The sequence below is a fragment of the Oxyura jamaicensis genome, chromosome 10, assembly GCF_011077185.1.
Source record: "Oxyura jamaicensis isolate SHBP4307 breed ruddy duck chromosome 10, BPBGC_Ojam_1.0, whole genome shotgun sequence".
NCBI lineage: Eukaryota > Metazoa > Chordata > Aves > Anseriformes > Anatidae > Oxyura > Oxyura jamaicensis.
The window spans coordinates 5,177,572-5,198,510 of NC_048902.1; the positions used below are offsets into that span (position 1 = coordinate 5,177,572).

At 42.2% G+C, this 20,939-nt stretch overlaps 1 protein-coding gene across 11 annotated transcripts in view; it reads left to right on the forward strand.

Annotated features, from left to right (window-relative positions):
* The window catches only part of TJP1 (tight junction protein 1), a 192,386-nt gene that overhangs the window by 128,049 nt on the left and 43,398 nt on the right, over positions 1-20,939 (forward strand). For all 11 annotated transcript variants that reach the window (XM_035336322.1, XM_035336323.1, XM_035336326.1 and 8 more), the window contains one exon: positions 19,105-19,161. In XM_035336322.1, the coding sequence (XP_035192213.1) occupies positions 19,105-19,161 (57 nt within the window). The remainder of the gene's footprint in view (positions 1-19,104; positions 19,162-20,939) is intronic.

Here is a 20,939-nt window from a genome sequence, read left to right on the forward strand (position 1 = left end):
AGTAGCATACGGTGACAGCACCCTTAACTCCAGTGTTGTAACAGAAGGTAATGCATCTTACCTGCTGTAGCACATCTCTTAAGGGAACAGAACGGGCAATGAACTCAGAGCAGGGAATGAACACTAATTCTGTAGTGAGTATTTTCTAGTTCTCTGGGGAAAAGACTTTGCAGTCTTTGGTAGGGCACGAAAGCTTGTTCTTTGTATGTACCAAATTGCTTCTTTGTTACTCGCATCTCCTATCAAGGAAATACAGGAAACATTGACTTTGTTCAATGTTTGTTAATCTGGATCATCTTAAATGGCATAGTGAAGCAAAAAAGATGCATTAGTACATCTGTTGATAACATTACCGTGTCTTTTAGAGGATTAAATTTCAAAAGAAATGACTGAAGTTGAAGTGACAAAAATTTAGGGAAAAGATGCGGCTAAATCAATGTATTCATAGCAGCAGTACAGTTTGAAGTGTTGTCACTGCATGTAATTTCCTACCATAAATTAACAGAACTTCCATGACTATGAAGGTATGGCTATTAAATCAATCGTGCTTTGAAAGTGCTTTTTTTCTGTTCAATTCTGATTTTATTCTAATGAAAGAAAGACTGCCCTACAACTGTTTTTGCTGGAAGTATTGTTTCCTTTCTCATGCCTTCCTTCTGAGCAGTCCTGTCACTGCTGTTTATCCTTACCTGTTTAGACTTCAGGATTTTTTCTAAAGATGTTTTTCTGGTTTAAATAGCTTTTCTGGAGCCCACTGTGTAGAAATGGCTTGGAGTAAGCATGTGGCTGAATTGTCTCAAGAAATGAAGAGATAGGAAGGGTTTTGGTTATATCGGCTGTCAGCAGTATGAGAGGTTCCTGCAGCAGGGTCGGCTCTCTTCTGATGGTGGCTCTTGCAGTATGCAAGGGCTCTCTGTAGGAATACCCACGCTGTCTGTTTAAAGGCACTAAATGTTTCTACACATAAATGAAATATATGTTAATTTGTGAGAGGAGTATTAGGGAAATTTATATTTCCGCTTCTGTTGTAGTCAAGTTGGCAGAATGTAATTCTGTAGTTCTTAGGACAAATGGAAAGAGATTGTATTACTGCTGAACTGCCGCCTGGGAAGGGAGGCGAGATTCTGTTACAGATGGGCTTAGGAAGATCCGAAGTAGCCTTTGTGGTGTTGTTAAATTTGTTAATAGCTAGATAACTGCTGGCCAAAGCACTTAAAATGCAGGCTGTCTTTACTCACTCCGTTTAATTACAAAAGGATACTAGCAGCGAGAAGCAACTGCTGGACTGGAAGAATAGAGAACAGCAATATTTATTGCCTTGTGCGGATCCCTGTTTGCTCTGGACTGCTTTTCTTGTGTTTTTCTTTCCTTTTTGCAAAGTAATCCAACATGCTGTGGGCAGGATGTAATTCTGGGAATTCACTTGTTTGTTTTACTTAGTTTTCTGATGCTTCGATGCATAGCGTTACCTATTTCCATTGGTGGCAGTGAGGTCTTGTAAATGATTCTCTGACTTGGTCACTGTAATTGGGGGGCCTCTGCCCTGAACAGTTTACATGCTAAATGTCTGTGAAATAGTATAATTAGATTAAGCGTAATTATTTTCTTAGCTTAGTTTTTAACCTAGGTGTTTCTCTTATTTCAATATCACATCGGAACATGCTTTTACCTTTTTTGCACTGTAAATATTTCATCTCACAATACTTTGAATAACTTAGTGATTTTTATCTTGTGGAGTGTGTTTTTTCTTCTTGAGGGGAGAGATTTTTGCTCCCTGCTGAAACGAGCCGTTGGCAGAGATGATGGAATAGCTTGCTGCAGCTGAGAGGGAGATGTGACAAGTTGGTCTTCCTCCTCCCCATCCTTGGCTGACCTCTAAAAACTCTACTTCATGTCACTGCTTCAAGTTTAAAAAGGTTTTTTATGCTCTTCAGTGCTGTTTATTTCCCTTGTCAGTTTACTAAGATGAACCAGCTGACTGAGGGGTCAGACAGCAGAATGAGTGCTAAAAAGGGCATAAAATAGCATATGTACAAGTGCTGACTGTTGAGACAATAGAGCTGTTATGCCAAATCCTATCTGAGTGAAAGCCTTACTGAGGCTTCAGCCTACACACCACAGCTTTTTGACTTCTAATTTCACTTCATAGCTTAGGCTCTTGGCCAGCCTTCCTGATGAAAGGAGTGGTCTCACCCTGGCCTCGCACATCAGTGAGGTAGTTTGAGACCATCCACTTCTCTGGGGATTTTTTGTAGGAAACTTTCATCAGCTGAAGGATGTGTGGCATCAACTCTGAATTGGAAGCTTACGAAGTCTTTCTGTGTATGTTAAGTTTAACTTAATCTATTTCAGAATGACAGCATGTTAGGGGTGCAGGTGAATTACCCGGTGAGAGGAGGCGACAGGCATTTTTCCTTCTCTTCAACACCAAGAATTTCTTCACAGGAAGGAGATAGTTGCTCACAGCTTGTTTGTGGACTGTTCTCAGTAGTAAGGTTTGTTCAGAAGGCAGGTAATAAATAATACTTAGCTTGTGCTGTGTTGTCCCACTTCGTTTGTAACATCTGCAGTTCTGCCTGTTGCAATGTGTTAGCTGGAAGACTGGCACTCCATCGGTGTTGTGCTTCGGTAATACTGTTCTGGGTCTTGATTGCATTAAGGAATGCAGGGTGGGGCCTCAGTGCAACTTCTGTTTTCTAAATGCTTTAGATAGGTTAGGAATATGGGGTAATAGGTATTTTTTAAGGTCACTTCTGTTTGAATACTTTAAGAAAAAAGTCTTTTTATAGTAGTCTCTGTAAGTGAGGTGGTTCTACAGTGGTTGATTTGTGTACCTTCTTGGTACTGGAATTGTTTTTTTCTTCCCCATATTTAAGTCGTGCAGTCCGCCTCGTGCACTGAACCTGATGCTTGTCTGGTGATGTGGTGATCCTGTTCATCTCCATAACTCATCAGAAGGCTGTTCACTCACTTTGTGGGTTTTGGGGAGCTGGATTGTTTCCTGGAAAGTTCTGAGACATGCAGGACATCCTGTGATGCTCCTGAACTGTTAGGGCAGCAACTCCCATTCTGTACAATCCCAAGAATGGCTACACGTGTCTGAAGACCATTTGATGAGGGGTGCTTTTTGTCGGTCAATTCCTGTTCTTACTGGTTTGGTTTTGTTTTTCTAACCTGAGTGCAGTTCTGAAGTCTTGAGCAAGGGCTACAGAGGTGTTGATCTGCTGACTAATAAGGAGTCGCTAGACTGAAACAAGAGTATTTCTCAAAGCAGCTGTTTCTTTCCTGATTTCCAATCCCATCTTCAGATTTTCATTAAGACTCCCATCACAGCTTGCAGAGGACAAAAAAGTTAGAGAGTAGAGCTTCATAAAATTTCCCTTCTGGTTCCTGTGTTCTAATTTACCTTGCATTATGGGAGACGATATAAACAGCGCATTTACCTTGTTTAACAAACTTCTTGCGAACTCCTACTGAAATTTGTCTGCAAGTGTGCAGCTAATGTTGTACAGCAAGGATAACTTTATCAGTGTTTAAAAACTCTGGCATAGAAGCCTCAGTGTTATAAATAGGGTGTGCATTTTCCCTAGCCAACTGTGTAAAAATTAAATAATAAATCAAGCTTGGATGTGGGACAGAAAAGAACTACTCTAGTGAAAAGGAACTAGACAACTATATATTTATTTGAATGTTGGGATTTTAAGATCTTCTTTAAGCTGTCTTTGGAAGTTGAAGGTAACAGCTTTGGCTTCTCCTGTACCCAAATTGGACTATTGTTCGCTTTCCAGATTTGGAAATCACCATGATAGAGAAGCTTTTTCCTCCCCCCTCAAGTTTAACCTTTCTTAAGTTTCTTTATCTTAGTAAAAGCCGGATGTAATGGTGCTGCCTGTGCACATGACCAGTCTCTGCTGTGGAACCGCTCGCTCTTCATGGATAGAAGCCTCGGGACTTTCTGCGAAGTCATCAACTCCTCAAATTGTTGCAAAAGCCCTTAGTATTTCTTCTGCAAACCATGGCCCTCTGATAGCGTTTTCCATTGGAATGACTCATCAAACAGACTTGTCTGGTGCACTGAAGCTAAACTTCTGAGGTTTCTTACTCATTTAGTAAGGATGTTCCTTTGTTTTTAAATATAGCTGATTTTGCAGGTTTGTAGGTGAATCAGTTCTTTCCTTCTGAGTCTGTTTCTTGCGGTCATGTAACTTGATGGCTTTTGGGGCAACAGTTGATTGAACTGTGGCTGTAGCCTAGGATAAACAGGTAATTGGCCAAAATTATGCAGACATTTCAGTTGTTAAGCAAGAGCTTATCCAGTTTCTTCTCCAGCTGGTTGGATAAATAGCTAGAATGTCACTCATGCTTTTTCACTTCGAAAAATGTGCTGAGTAAACTAAATAGATGTCTGCCTATTAAGCACAGATGGGAAATACTTGCCAAGAGGTAGGTTTGATGGGTAGTGTGTCTGAGTAGTTATGTACAGACGTTTGTTTTCAAAGAATTGAAATGTATTGTATTATTAAATTGTATTAGGTATTTGGGTTGGTAGCTTCACAGGGTGAGAATGAAACTATCTCGTCAATCCTGGACAGATAAAGCTTCTTCTGTAAACTCTACCGGTAGGTGTCATAGGTAGTACTGACACTATTATTGTCTAAAAATAGTACTGAGAGTCCATCAGTAGTTTAAAAGTAAGGACAAGTCTCCTAAAAATGTGTTCACGTGCTATATGACCTGCCAACAGAAAGCTTTCAGTGTTACGTACAGTGCCAGTATGTCTGTCTGTCTTGTCAGAAATTCTCGGTGGGTGTCAAACTGCTGCCTATATTTACTGGGATTTATTTGCATTTCTTTAATCTTCTGTAATTTTGGTGGCTTTCTGTGTGTTGGTAGGGAGTGCAAACTCTTCTTCCACTTCTCACTTTGAAAATGTGTCTACAAAGGCAACCAAAGCTTATTTAATTATGAGCAATACTTTGGTAAAGTTGGATGTTTTTTTTTTCTTGGACCGCTAGTGGCTTATGCTAAATGGGCTTATGTTAACATGTTCTTTTAACCTGTGCTGAAATAAACTATTTGGGGGAGGGGAAAGAAACCTGCACCCTCTGACTGTGTTATGAAACACATGCAAAGCAAGGCTGCTGAAAAGCAAAAATACCCTGTGAACCAGCCAGCTGTACAGTTCCACCAGCCTCAACTTGGTTGGTTTGGGCTGACATCCGAGTGCGAACCTGGGGTACTACAATTGTGTACACTCTGGTGTTTCTGGCTTTCTTACATAAAAAGCTCCAGTTCTGTCTTGGAGAGAGAAAGCGGGTACCCAGTTCTGGTAGCAGAATGAAAAAGCAAGTCTTGGCAATGTGATTGTATGGTATCCTAAAAATAAAGAACGTGTAACGAAATCTGAAGTGCTGCTTTTGAAAATGACTTTGAAGCAATCATAACATTCACGTTTAATGATACTGATGCAATGATGTGTGCTATGTAGGCATGTGGAATTACCTGTTGCTTGAGATAATGATATTAAGCTGTTCTGTGCCTAGTACTCTGCCACAGCCTTCTCCCAGTTCGGAGGAAGAAGTTAAACCCTGCAGGAACTTTACACCCGCAAGAAGTGCTGCGGTCCCGTTGGTCTCAATGTTTAAGCATGTTAAGTATCTGCGTCAACCTGCAGTGTTGGTATGATACTGCTTTTGTTGGCTTTGGTCTTTTGAGAGCAAATATGGCTCAGGAATACCGACAGCTGAGCTGACAGTGCACTCACGCTGGAGATTGGAAAAGGAAGTAGTTCTAGAGCTCTTCAGAAGTGAAGAATAAAATAGGTGGTGATCAACATAATGTGTTGGTTAAGGGTTGAAATACACAGAGCAAGGAAAACTAAACAACTTGCTATACTGTCTTACACATTTTCCTAAAATATTTCAAGTAGTTTACATGTGGAGAAAAATGGAAACAGTATGGTCTGTGTGTGCTCCTGGAAACTCAATGTTTGCTTTCTTTCTGACATCTGTTTCTTCAAACATCATATCTATGTAGCTAAATTATGACCCCGATTTACTTGTGGTGCAGTTGCAATATGTAAAGCAGAGGTGGAATGGGAACAGAGCTTCCAAGTGTACTTTTTCTGTCTCATCTCTTAGCAACTTACAGTTCTTCTGATACAAAAAGTCATGTAGCAATCCAAAGAGTATATTGCTGGTTTATTGAGACTCGGAAAAGATCACATGATGTCACAGAAATGACCTTCTGGATCCTTGACTTGTAGATACCAAAAGCCACGTGTGATTACTTTACTTTGAACCTACTGGAGTTAACGTGCAATGACGTGTGAACAAATGTATCCAGAGGAGAAAAATGCAGCCATGTGGGATTGCTGTTTTCTGTCTTCCGTGCTTGATTGCAAACTTTGTCACTCTTCAATGACTTCTTACTTTTTTGACAATTAAAGCCCTAACTTCCTTGAAAGCATGAGGTTTAAAAAGGTAAAAAATGAGGGAGACTTCAACTTTAAGCTAAACTTTCATTAAATGTGCACTACTTATTTCCACTGGTCTATAACCTTTGTCATTTTCTTAGACAAACTGCATTCAGAATGCACGAGCTCAGCAGAGCTGCTTCTGTACCACAAAGAGGAAGGGGTGCTGGCATACAGAGGGGTGAGCTGAAGGTTGTGTAAACTCCATTCTCTTCTGGTTTGCAAACCCGAGCGTCGTGCTGTTACAATTTTGACCCTTGTAGTTTTGAAGCACGGTCACAACTTTTCAAAAAGGGAGAGTTTTGCCCTAGTTTGATACTTATAAAATCCAAAGCCTATAATTTTTAAATTTGGTTCCTGGTTAAAGATGCAATTCTGGTAGAAGCAGAATGAATATTTTAAAATAGCCTCAGTCATTTCCGCCTACATAGTTTTCTCGCCTATTTGGGAATGTGCATTCCAGCGTGGTGATGGATGGGCACGATGCTGCTTGGATCAGGAGCATAATCCCGCACCCTTGATGTGCTCTCCGACTTAATGTGCAGCGTGGAAGTTGTGGGAAGAGAAGTTACACTGCTGCGTGTTCAGAGCTGCTGGGGGAGGCGGGGGCAGCTTGTTGCACCTTTGTTTTTATATCTGCACTGAAAGTGGCTTTCTGACCGCTACTAAGGTTACCTCTTGGTTTCTGGTGGTTTTAAGCATGTGAGGCTTCATTTTTTTTTTTTGAGGGTAGTTAAGTGATGGATTGTGATCTTTAGTTACTTTTGTTTTTTGTTGTTACCTAAAATGCTAAGTTTTGGAAACAGAAGACCACAGAGAAAAGGCCTTGAAGTCATCTGAAAAACAGTCATTTTTAGCAGTTGCTTCTTGGCAAGTTTAGAAAGTTTTGTGAGTTTGACATAAAACGTAGTCCAGCAAATGAGCTACAGTGGCCAGAATGACTGAAAGGCCCCCAAAGGGCACTTGAGGAGAAGATGGCACTTTATCAGTTGTGAAGCGTGCCATTCCGCTGGCTATGGGGGAAGTCAGCGTGCTGCAAGGCTTCGCCCTTCCCCTGCTTTGATGTGCAAATCTGAAGGAAAAAGTCCTAGCCCTAGGTCTGTGGGGTGGGATGGGAAAAGGCATGGTGGTTATGTGCATCCAAATATTTTCAGAGTTTAATTTGAAGCCTGTGTAAAGCCTCTTGTCCACAAATTACTCTGTCATTTTGTTCTAGAAGCTGTAGCCAATGTCTCTTCTACCCTGGCTTCAGGAAGGGAAGCGAAGGGGCTGGGTGGTTGTCCTCTGGGGCAGTGAGAACGGAACGGCTATGGCAGTTCTCCAGCCTGGCACTCATGGCACTTCACAGGTATCTGGAGTGGGAGTAGGGGTGCAGTCCACAAGGAGAAAATCCAAACCCCCAAAACCCAGGAAGCTGCTGCTGACAAGAGGTTGGCTTTTCTTAGCTGAAGTTTGCATCCAACTTGTTTTTTTGGTGAGATCTGCAAATTGGAAAAGGTTGGGAACCAGTGGTGTAGAGGAAGGCAAGGCTGGGACTGCTGCCAGTAGAAAAAGGGGAGGATTATAATCAGGGCAGCTGTTTGCGCTGGGCGGTATCTCAGGCCTGCTTTTATTGCCTCTTGTCCTCTCCTTGCTCCTCAGTGGAACGGGATTCATTGCTGCTGTTTATTGCCACCACAACTTCTCATCTTCTTAGAAAGGTGTTCCTGGCTTGGTTTTGGTGACGGGTGACACTGCTGCCTTGGTACGTCATTCTGAGGGAGGGGAGAGGAAACTGCAAATGTCTTCCTGATTCTTCCTTGCTTGCTGATTCTCGCAGCGCCGCTGTTGTTTATCTTTGGCTTGTTGGTAGCACTGGGACCACAAGAGAAGGAAGCAGATCATTAAAAAATAATAAAAAAAAAGAAGGTGGAAAACTTGTATTTTTTCCATAAAAACATGTTTGTAAAACTCTCATTTCAGAAACCAAACCAAGATTGTTACCAAAGAAACACTTGCCTTTTCCAAACCTGAGTATAGTCAGGGTGAAGTTTAAAAACAAACAAAAAATAAACTCCCTAAATAAATACACAATTACTGGTTGTGAAGAAACGGTATGTTTTCTGCTACCTGCAGAGCAAGTTTCATGCTCACTGTGAAGCAGGCAGCGTTAAGACGATGTCTGTAGGTGTGTGTACTTGTGTGCTCACAGCCAGTGACGAACCCACCAGAAAGGACTTGCATTTTTCTTGCGTTAGCTGCTCTGCCTGCCTGCTCCTGCGGCTCCTAAGGAAAGCCATCGCCAGCCCCTGATCGATCCCTGGCTCGGTTCAGAGCCTGTCCTGAGGATGCCTTAAAACTGAGGTCGTTGCTGCTCCTGAACCCTCTGTTGGCAGGCGGCAGCCTGAAGGTGCTGGTTTGGCAATTATACAGGTTGGGAAAGGAAAGTTTTCTTGAAGTGCTCTGCTTGCTGTGCCTTGCCTCCGCAACAGCATTGGGCACCAGCTCAGTTGTTTCACAGAGTGAAATAATAACCTTTCTCTGGTCCTTTCTCTTCCCAGACCCCATTCACCCCTTTCCCCAAGTAATTTGAAGCTGAACTTGGACAATTACTTCTGTTTTTCTCTATTAGTAGCAGCTAACGTGAATCAATTTGATATGCGTGCACTGAACAAAGGGGTGCGAGGACTGGGGACAGATAAGCACTTAAGCTGTAGCCGTAAGCTGCTTGGGAGGCTGGAGCTCATCTGTTGGGCTGCAGGCTACTGGAGGCAGTGTAATGGCTTGCTGCTAGTAAGGAAAGGGCTCACTTCTCCAGTGCTATATTGTTCACAGTGCCGGTACCATTGACTAATGTTTCTTTGTGGTTTTTCTTGGCTTTATACATCTATAACTTAAAACACCAGGTGGTTTTGAGTTGAGATCACTGCTATATTGTTCGGTTTGTAATCAGATGTAAGGACAATTGTAGCGTGTTATTTTTTCTTCATTATTTAGTTAATGGTTAATGTGTTTCCTGAAAAATGGCCTTTGCAAAGCTAGCAGGTTTGTGATGTCCCTGTGGGTAGGGAGACTGAGTGACAGCTACTGGGAAATACGTTGTCAAACGCTACACGGTGTCTGCTTCAGCAAGATTCCTCTTCCACTTTTTCAAGTAACTTATTTTGGAAAGCCAGGTAAATGAGTACTCGTTTCACAACAAAGCAATGCAAAACTGGGCATTGGGATGTGAATAGTCTTCTTTCACGAGGAAAAAAGTGTTCTGCACTTTGCGTGCTTGCCTGAGAAGCAAGTTGAGGAATGTTTTCCTTGCCAATGGCCAGGTAAGCCTTCCAGGCGTGTTAACGTTGGTCACAGTGGTGTTAGTTACCTTGTCTGCCCGACCCATGCCTCCCTCTGGCAAATGGGGAATTTGAAATTGAAATGCTGCTCTAATTCTCATTCCTCTTCTCTCACTGACTTGTCATGTATTGATTTTTCTTGCACTCAGTTTACAAGCACCTCACTTTAGAGGAGGGGAAATAAGGCTGTTGTGCTCCCTGCTTTGCATTTTTAAACCAACCTATGTCATACTACTGTCTCCTATTCCAAACAGTTCCTATTTTCTAACCAAATCAGGGTTGTGATATTGAATGGTATTCACCTTCTCCTCTGTTCTCGACTCCTGCATTTCTGTTTCCTGGCTCTTAACTTACCTCCTTTGAACGTGTGAAGTTAATGGAAGCTTAGAGTTGTAATGTGTGCTGCAGAAGCCTGAGCAGCCAGGCGACTGCTAAAATTGTCTCTTCTTAACTGACTGTTACCCAAACTTGGGGGGTGGAGGGGGTGGTGACAAAAGCCATCTGTGTGCTCTTGGTCGTCGAGGGAAGGGAAGGATACTTGGTGCAGAACTTCTTCATGGTAGTGGTAGGTGAGAATCGGAGGAAGAAATTTGGAACCTATTTAAAAACAAATCCTACCACACCAAGTGACGTGTTTCTTCATACTGAGAGTGAGGGGAAAAAAGCTAGAACATGCTGGAATTCTGTAGCTCCTGCAGTACTTGTCAACTGCTTCTACCATGCAAAAGGCAGCGTGTGTTTGCTGGAATCCTTGCGTTTCAAATCTCAGCTTCAGAAGAATTTGGCAAGTGAACCATAGCGTCTCTTGCTTGTAGTGGCTTTGGCCTTTAAAAAAAAAAGTTTTAAGGAGAAATTAATCTACGTGTAATTTCACGTGTTTTGTTGTCAAATTGGAACATAGAAGGGCATCTGTAACTTGAACTGTCACGCACATCTCTTAGATGTACCTTTGGTCTGGGTGACACAGAACTTGGAGCGGTACCCTGGGAAAACAGCCCTCCTGTGCCTTGGTGGCATCCCGTTGCTTCTCCAGAGGCTGTCATGTGGCTGAGCGCGCCCCCGGGAGCTGATGCTCGCCAGGTGCGGTGCTTGGTAACCACATGCAGATTTTCTGGATTAAAAGCAAGGTAAGGGACGCTCTTGCTTGAAGTGAGGTGCTCGAACACTTTGCCTGCTGTTCTGATCTCTAACTACATGATGGTAACTTTTGATGTCCGTATCTTACATTTGTGTGTGTTTTGTCTTTTAATTTTTAACTAAAAGTAATGTTTGGTTACATAAACCTGATTTAGGTTTCTTATATAAAACTAACGCCGTATGATTGAGCTTTCTGTGATAACGATGCTGTGTTCTCCTCCTCCCCCAGCAGAGAAAGACAACCTGGAAGAAGTCCAGCTAATGTTCTTAACTGAGTGATAAAACAGTAACATCGAGTTCAGAATGAGATCAGGGACGGAGGCTGTGTCTGCAGTCGGATGGTGGGATTTGGTTTCAGGAATGCACTAGAAATGTGACTTCGATGGAATCACAGAAAAAGGAGGTTGGAAGCGACTCGAGAGTTCAGCTAGCACAACCATCTGCTTAAAGCAGTTCTCGTTAGGTGTGCCTCGGAGAATAATCACAGAGCAGTGAGGTAGGAAGGGAGCTCTGGTGATGATCCAGTCCAACTCCCTGCTCAAGGCACTGCCACCTACAGCAGGCTGCCCAGGACCTTGTCCAGAAGCCTTGAGCCTCCTAGGACAGACTCCACAACTCCTCTGGGCACACTCTTCCAGTATTTGATCACCTCCACAGTTTTTAAAAGATGAACGAACAAACAAACCACCTGAAATATCTGACTGGAGTTACTCTCTCCAAGTTCTGTCAGCTGCAGTGAAACTGACCATAGCTGTGTCCCCTTAACGAGCTTCACTTTGGTGTGAGGTTGTGATTTGTTGAGTTTTTATGTTATCAGTACTGGCTTACAAGCCCCACCACGGGCACCTGCTGTCAGTGGAGCTGAGATGAAAGGATGGGGACCAGATACAGTTAAAAAAAAAAAAAAAACAGCCACAGATGGCCATGTATGCACATACAAAAACATCTTGGGAGGAGTGGAGGGTAGGGGTGTTTTTGAGAATGGAAACGAGTAATAGGGTAGCGTGTGCTGCGTAAGCAGTTGTGCTGAAAAGTCTTTGTCAAGCTACAACATGAGATTTAAAGAATTAAAACATCAGATGGAGTTTCTCAAGGATCTTGTTTTTGAAGTGATCTGAAAAAAGTCAGGTCTGACCTGTAAATGCTTTCAGTGGTATGTTAAAACTATACACTCTCTTTTCGAGTCTTTATGTCCTAATAATACTGTTCTAGATCAGCATAATGGAGAAATTATTTTGAGATGGAAAAAAATAAGCTGTGTGGAAGTTGTTTGTGCCTACCTGTGGTGTCATTAATTTTTCTGAAAAAGAAAGCCAAGTGGTAAGCCATATTTCGTCATAACGTCTCTGTTCTGTTGTGATTTTGGTTCCATTTTGCTAGTGTACTGGCCTGGAATCATGATCCATGAAATGCTGCTTGCCAGCGCTTGGGAATTTGTGATCCTACACGATTTCATTGCCAGCTGGAAAGCAAAATGGAAAGAAGCAAAACAGACGAGGGTTCCAAACTCTAAAGTAATTTTCCCACGCTTTAGAGATGGTGAAACTAGGAAGCTTTGCTTAGTTGCTGGCTGATACTGTTACCAGGTTGTTGGAGTGGTACCCTTCATCTGAAGTAACTTGACCTAAGATCAGTGAGATGTATCTTCACCTGCGTCTTTGTGTTCTGGTTTGTTTTGCCTCCTTACAGAATTCCTGAACGTCAGCCTTCTTGCTCTGCAGGAATAACAGCATTCAGCAGGCCTGTATCAGAAGCACTTCTGCAAATACTGAGCTATAACTGGGTCTCTGATCTAGTCTTGATTTATTATTATTTATTATTTTTTCAACGACGTGATATTTCCCCCCTAGTTTCTGTATGTTTTACTTGCTTAGGGATTTCTTAGATGTCTGTTTTGAAAGGAGGGTCACATATTGCATCCATGAGCAATGACAAGAATGGAGCAGAGAGCTGTGTTGGGGTGAGGCTTGGGCCTGAGCAACCGTTACGAAAAACGGAGTCATGCTAAAAAAAGAACTCGAATGTTACATGGGATGAGTTAAATATTGAGCTGTGGTTTTGGTTCAGAGAGGATTTTGCTTATACCCAGAGCAAAAATTGCTTAGGGAGAGATGATCAGGAAACCTAGAAGGATGGGTTATTAAAACGAAATATCTACACATCTAAAACAAAAACAACCATGTATTAAAAATTCCTAGAGCAGGAAGCAGTGGAAAGTGTATTTATTAAAGCAATATTCTGTTGGGTGGGACGTTGCTGTGGAAGTACAGGATGAAGTGAGCAGAATGGTGAAGCAGCCTACCGATAACTTTAAAAAAATGCATCCTAGTTTTTCTTGTCAAGGTTGTTCTTCGTTACATAAAAGATACACTTTTTTTTTCCTGTTGTCTAGATAGTAGGCAGATACTGTTGTAGTAGAGACATTATTAACAGGAGCAGCTTCCAATATCAGTGCCAACAATCCTTAATTGCAGCTTAGCTGGATATTCTGAATTCTGGAAATTTCCACGTGAAGCTACATTTTAGGCTGGTGGGTTGTGCTCTATAGCCTGCACATTTTCACGGGGTATCCTGGTGAATAAATATAGCAGTGTTTGGGAGGAGGGCAACTCTTGCTTACAGCTTGGGATCCATACAATATAAGAGAACTGCAATTAAAATAAAGATATCTGTGATGTGAAATGCTTTACCTTTTGGGTGCGTAGTACTTGTTTGAGAGAATAAGGCTGGTATTTCTGTTCCCAAAGTAAATGATTGATTGTCACTTCTGTGCATGTATACTCAAGCAGAAGGTGAGACTGAAGACTGGGTTCTCAGCCTCAGCGATCAATGAGAATTTTTTGCTCATACGCATGGTGCAAGGAAATGCCCTGGTGGGTGACTTCTCTTCCACTGAACATTGTCGTGTAGAAGGTAAAATCAAGTAGCAATAAGGGTGGGGTTTGGCCCTGAGCTGTGCTGTCTGATCTCCCTGGTAAACTAGTCTGTCTCAAACATACATTCAGGGAAAGAGTCTTTGCTCCCTCCAAGGAGTGCTCGAGTGAAGAAGCAGGAGTATAGCCAGCCACAAAGCGTGGTGCGGAGATACTGTACTTCAGGGAGCAAACAGCAAGTGTGGGGCTTGTGGTGCTTATCCTGCCCGCAGGTCCCCACCGCTGTGTCTACCTGCTCCAGCTGCTGGCTTCCAGGATCTGAAATAGCTCGGGTATCTCTGAGGTGGTCTGTGGAGTAGCTGTGGTGTGTTGTGTATCGTCTGTACGACTGTACAAGACAGCTCTGACTCCCACTGCTGAAATCCCGTGCTAGGATTCTATTCTATTTGCAATAACTGCAGGGAAGGAATGTGGGGGGGAGGGAAAAGCGTATTTTTCATCAGCAAACGCCTTTATGGTGTCTGTGTATGATGATGGGAAAGAATCTGTAGAAATTTTAGGTGGTTGTAGTTTAACTGGGAGAGGACAAAGGTGAGTGTCTGTGGAAGTCCTGCTGGTCGGTGCTGCAGACAGCGCGCTGCTCCAAGCCGGTGCTCAGCTGCTGTGCTGGGGGAAATGACCTCTCTGTTCCCTGCATAACACTGGCTGAGGGCGATTCAGGTTTTTTTTTTCCTATGAACTTCCTCAGGAAGCTGTTTGTTTTGTTTTGGATGTTGACTTGGGGTACAGATAGTTTTATTTCTTTTAAGCAGACGATGAATACACTCCATGGCATACCCAAGCAAACCTGCAGAGTTCTTACAACAGATCCCAGTGCTAGCTGTGAAACCAGAATTAAAAGGAAATGTAACAAGTGCAATCAAGATGTAGTGATTCTGCTTCTAACCTGTACAACTTTGAAGTTCAGCAGCATCCTATTGCTGAAGTAGTCTTCACTAAGAATAACTTGGAGAATTAATTTCAGAAGCCAATAGAAATACAGAGAGGTAGATAAGATGTAAGAATTTCTTCTGTTTTGACTGCATTTAAATCAAAACATATGAATTGTGCAGCTCCAGCTAAGAGGAAACTTTCTTTTTGAAATAGGCATCTGAATTTAGAAAAAAAATCTTAACTGATTTGAGACAATTTGAGCTCTTTTGTAGGGACTGACTATAAATAATCTTTTTTTTCCATTGTCTGATACAGCCCTTCACCAGTTCCTTCTTTCTCCAGCATCTCAATTAATAACCGGGTTAAACATTTGTGTTGTGACTTCTTGTCTGGGACAATGAGGAATGCTTTTAGAAGTTGTAATTGGAAGTAAGGGGTACACGAAAAGTACATGATGCTGCTGCAGGCTTGGAGTGACAACAGTCCTCGTGTCAAAAATCAATTGTAACTGAGCAAATAATTGCTTAAAACTTAACTGTGTCAAGAATAACAAATTAGGCTTTGCAGAAGCAGTTCAGTTAAAACAGGAGTTATTTCTCAAGTAAGCTCCCTTAAACTTGCAAAGCAATGCTGAGAAATGATTCTGGCTTGGATTGCACGAATACCTAGGAGCTGGGTTTCAGTCTAGCAGTCCTCTAGGTGCAGAAGGCTGGAGAGGGAAGTGTTAGACTGGAAGGAACTTCATTTCGGGAACCTTGCGCTATTTTAGAATAAGCTACGAGGTTCTATAGCTGTGACTTGGATCTTTCCAAACATAAACCTGAACTGTCTTCTCAAGCCTGCGGGCAGCCCAAGCGCTGCCACTGATCACAGCTCTCCCAACCGCAGTAGACGTGAAGCGAGCCTTGCTGCTGGAAACATGGGCGTGCATCACTCTCCTCAGTGATGCTGGGAAGAGTATCTTGATGCGTAAGTACAGAATTAATCCTTTGGGGAAATTCAGTCTTCAGTGTGTGTGTTCGTGTACCCAGAAATATGCACAAAGAAAGAACTTGTGTGAGATAGGGCATATTAAAAAGCAAATGACGCCAGCCTTTGAGAAGCAGCAAGGAAATGTGGTGAGTGGGGGAATACTTCAAGTGCCTTTTGAAGCAGATCATAAAGGGAGCTTTCTGAAAAGATATTTACGTTGATATACTTGTACCTCAGGGAAATATCAGAAGCTTGAACAAGTTTTTGTACTTAAAGGATTCTGAGGAAATTGTAATAATAATTGTAAAAGCTTTATTTGCATATTGATGAATCACAAGTTTAAGTATAACTTTATTTCTTAAAAAAACACATCAAAACCAGATCCTGTTGCCATCTACAGAACTGGGAATGCTACTAATTGTCTGTATAAATGTGCTCAAAATGAGCCTAGGGAAACACTTTAATAAAGCGTAAGTGTAACACAGCGCTAACACAAATCACAATACCACCCTTCTCTTTGTATTACTCGTTCTTAATACATGTAGAGAACCATAGGCAACGTATAGTATAAGGAGTGCACAAACTTAGCATGCTGCCAGTTGTCCTCTTGCATTTCAGACATCCTTCATGATTTCTGTTGGGTTGCTCCGACACTATAAGGTAGCATCTTATTCTCATGTTCTTAGTTTCTGGGGTGTTAGGCCGTAAGTAGGCTGTTTGCTGCTGAGCCTCCTCGTTTACCCCATATCAGTGGTGGTACCACTCGTGGGTACCGGGTTTGGCACCAGCAGGGCTGGCAACACCCCTTAACTACAAGCCGTTTGCCATTTCTAGAGATCTGGCAATGACTTATGTCCTTACAAGATTCCTGAAATTCCGATGCTCCATGAAGAGCAGAGCACTACGTGGCTCTTAAGAGCAGCTTTACAACAGGGAGCTGGGCTGATGGAGAGCAGCGAGAGCCAGTTCTTCTGCCTCGCTTGGTAGGGCCGTACCTTCGTGGGACTTCATCACGCTTCTCCGTCATCTGCGAGCAAAGGCAATCCCTTACAGATGGGAACCGAGCTCACATAAGCAGTTTGTGTTAAAGCCAACGTCTCACCTCGGGCTGCCTTTGAACTGTTTTAACTGTTCTTGATTGGACTGCTTGGGCATGCAGAAAGAATGAAAATAAGATACCACTTGGTTTGCTATCTGACTAATGCATATTTGATGTTTCTGAGCCATGTGAATTTGAAATGAATGTAACTGCAAAATCTGGGGGAGGCGGTAGCAGTAGATGAGAAGAGGAGGTCATATGAGTGAGAAAATGGGGAACAAAGAATAGAAGTGGAAAGACTGAGCTTACACAGAAAAGAGAACAGCCTACTGACTGAGCTGCCAGTTCCCGTGTTTGACAAGCGACTGCTTGTAGGAAGGCTGCTGGGCTCAGGTGTGTGGCAGGGAGTGGGGCCTGGGGCTGTGGTGCCTTGTTGTGAGGTACAACGTCTTCTCTCTGTTCTCAGCAGCACCTTGTGTAGGCCACTTCCATTTTCTCTTAGCCGTCTCGCAGTTTCTCTTACCTGGTACCCTTTGGCGGTGGGATCCCGGTTGTCCCCGCCCCAGCAGTGCTCAGCAGGTTACGCTGGGGCTTGCCGGTCTGCGCCGTGTCCAGAGCCAGCTGCGTGCCGTGCTCCAGCGGCAAGCTGCGGCCTCTGGGAGCTGCTGGGGCGCCTGTGCCAGGAAGCTCAAGCTGTGGAGGTGCCTCTGACCGCAGGTGGAGCGCTGTGCCTGCCTGACCTGGCCGGGACAGATGTGATAGATGGGCCTGCCTGGTTAATTTCTCTGCTAATTGGGCTGACCTGGTGCAGGTAGAGCTGAGGCCGTTTTGGTTAAATTCTGTATTGCAACTTCTGTAGTCCTTTACTGGACTCCTATTTCACCTTCCTCTGAATAGGAGTTACTTAACTTGCGGAGGTAATTCTTCATTTGTTGAGGAGATGTTCAGCCTTAGAAACTCTCGCCAAAACTAAGACAGAATGAGAGCATCAGAAACGGGGGAAGAAAAGTGGTATTCATTAACAGTTTAGCAGCAGAACATTCTGTTTTGTTTCAGGGATAGCACTGTGTGTGTAAATTGTTACTGTCTTAAAATCAATCAGATCTGTTCTTAAAATGGTTCGCTGGAAAGAAAAGAGCCTGCTTTGGGGCTAGAGCTGAGTGAATTTCTAATGCAAAGGAGCAATGCAGTACTGGATGGGGGGAGCGGGGAAAACTGGTGGAAGGAAATGTCTGCCAAGTCAGTTGCACCAACGCTTACAGGACAAGCAAACCCTGAAAGAGGAATTAGCTGTAGGGTCACACATCCTAACCCTCAAAATGAGAGCACAAAATGTGGAGAGAGAAACTGCAGCTCTCTGGGGTCACGAGAATAATGCAGTTCTTAAGCCTAGTTGCAAATTCAGATGTTATAAGCATATTTTCAAATTTTATCTGATTTTGTTTCTGTTTTCAGAGATGCTTTTCTTTCGTGGTTTGCTTGCTTGCAGGAGGGAGGCAAAACACTGCACTCCTCCTGGAAAGGCGGAAAATGTAGCGGCAGGCTAGTAGGAGACTTCATACTGTTTGCTCTGTGTTTCCTTCTGGCTTTTTACCTGTTTTTAAGCCTTTGGCTCTTCCAGTTTTTTCTGTCTCCCTATCTCCCCCTTTCCAAATGTCTGTTTCTTGTGCTGCGTTAAATAGTGCCAGTGTCTGTTCTTTTAAGCAGACGTGTAGGTATGTAAATATTGTCATAATGTTACTGTTTAATCTTGTTCCCTTTCTGGGACCCTGTTTATTTCTGCAATACCACTGTGTTCACCAAAGGAACTAGTCTATGTTGAACTGCATCTGATAAGTGACCTGTATGCATAATACAGTAGCACAGGTACTCCATCTAGGCACTCGTGAGGAGGTGGCAATCTGCATGTAATTAGGAGCAGCAACAGGCAGAACGTTCAGAAAGTTTAAAATATCTCCATGTCTGAGCATAGTGGGAAAACAAAGTGGGTGTTGGACCAGCTGAGTTTACAGTGCACTTAATGAACAACCTAGAGCGCCGACATCACGAGCTTCTTCTCCTTCCCTTTAAACTCCCTAAATTTTGAAGTTAAGAAATACGTACTTACTAGAAACCCATGACCTATTTTAAGTTCCCGTACCCCAGTCCCCTGGAACAAGCACTAGAAGTTCTGACGTGACGTCTAAAGGCAGGAATTACCTAGTGAACAAGCCAGCCAGCCCTACTGCTCTGTTACTATTCAATGTGAATATTAATGTTAATTTTGAGTGTAAGTTTTTCTTTGTGGTACTATACAGTTATTACAGCTATTGACAATGAAATCTGATCTTTGGTTGTTTTTTTTTCTCTCCTTAGAGCACAACAATGGAAGAAACAGCTATATGGGAACAACACACAGTGACTCTTCACAGGGTAAGCTAATACAATTAGTTGTGTGTGCCTAGCTCAGGATGCTGGTAGGCTTTGAAAACAATAAGAAAAAGCCAGATGTCAGGAAGTAAAAGAAAAGGAAACTGTCATATTCCTCTGTTTAAATTTAGAAGTGTTGTAAAAGCTCTATTTGATAGTAGCTCTCTTGGTCTGTTTGTTGGGCTTCTAAGATAAGCCTGCCTACAACCAACTAAGCAAGAAACCAAGCTTGAGATTACTTCTGGGCATAACTGAAAGAGGTTAGAAACCCAAGTGGCTGTGCATTAAAAGTTGTACTGAAACTGTAGTTACGTTTTTAAAACTTCGATTGCAGAGGCTTAAAACAACGTAGTTGAATATAAGTACACGTGTTCAAAACTGCGTAAATCAATTGCAACTTCATAAAATTAAAGGCTGGAAATAATGTCTGGGTGCATTTTTGCACCTTACACAAAACAATGTACTAGAAACCAGTGAATACAAGCAACTTTTACATTCAGGATGACTCTTCTTATCTGAGTTGCTCTGAAATTAAATCACTTTCTGATGTAGCTGTCATAAAGCTGTATAAAACAATATGTAAAAATTAAAGACATGTAGTGATACTTTTCTAGGCTACTCAAGTTCACAATAATTAGTAGGCCAACAAGTTCTTGAACAGTAAGTATTTTTTCTATAAGTAATTGCCTTTTTTATTTTCTTTTGGAAGCTGTGCAGTCATCCCTGGAACCTTTGTAAACTTTTTTTAAAACTTATCATTGATTTCATCAGTTCTGTTTTTATTTAAAAGGAAAAAAAAAAAACAAAAACTAGCAATACAAGGCTGGATGGTAGTCTTAATGATAGCTCAGTTTCTCCAGAAGGGGTTATTATTCTGGTTGAACTAAACATTAATTTAAGTGAAACCTGAAACTGAGTTCAGTCAGTGTGCGAACGAATAATGAAACACTGAGATAACTTAACTTGAATGAATTTGAAACAATAGGTTGGACGTAGAAAACACATCCTTGGTTTCACTTGCAGTAAACAAAGTCAGAAGTTCTGGTACAGAAATGAAAGTGTAGTTTGATTGTAATTCTCACTGATACATTATGTGGCAGTCTCTTGCCAACTGTGCTGGGTTAACTCTTATGTTAACTGAGTACTTCTCATGTATATGGTGAAGGCTGGTAGCAGCTATTGTTAATAACTTTGGTAGCAGGAAAGAAACCAATTTCTAAAAAAACAACACATTTTCTACTTGCCAAATATAAAAACCAAAACTTTTATGCTAGTGTTAAACGAATAGGAGCTTAATTTCTTATCAGCACTGCAAAGAAGCTTCTCAGGAGAGTGCATGTTTGTTTGTGAGGTTTTAGATTTTGCTTTTTATTTGTCATTCTTGTAGTGTAAGGTTATTAAGTAGCCTAATTAAGTAATTAAGTCAGGTTATTAAGTAACCTGATTAAGTAAATGAGGTTACTTCTGTGTACCTGTAAGGAGAGAAATGCGTCCAGATTTTAGTTATCCTCAAAGATAGCTGGAAGTTAGTAAGTTGGAGTAGACTCAAAGCGCTCCTTCTGCCTGGCTGTGGGGTATTTTTCAGTGCGAGTTCACCTCTTCTCATCTGAGCTACAGACCTGCTAGACACTACCCGTTGTCTGCTACATAAAACAATTTGAAAAACTGAACCTCTTTTGGTGAGGGATGCTGACAAGTCTTTTTTGGCTTAGCTGAGGGCCGTGAGCTGGCTGTGACTAATGGAAAGTGACATTTAACCTGTACTGATCTTGTACAGGGTA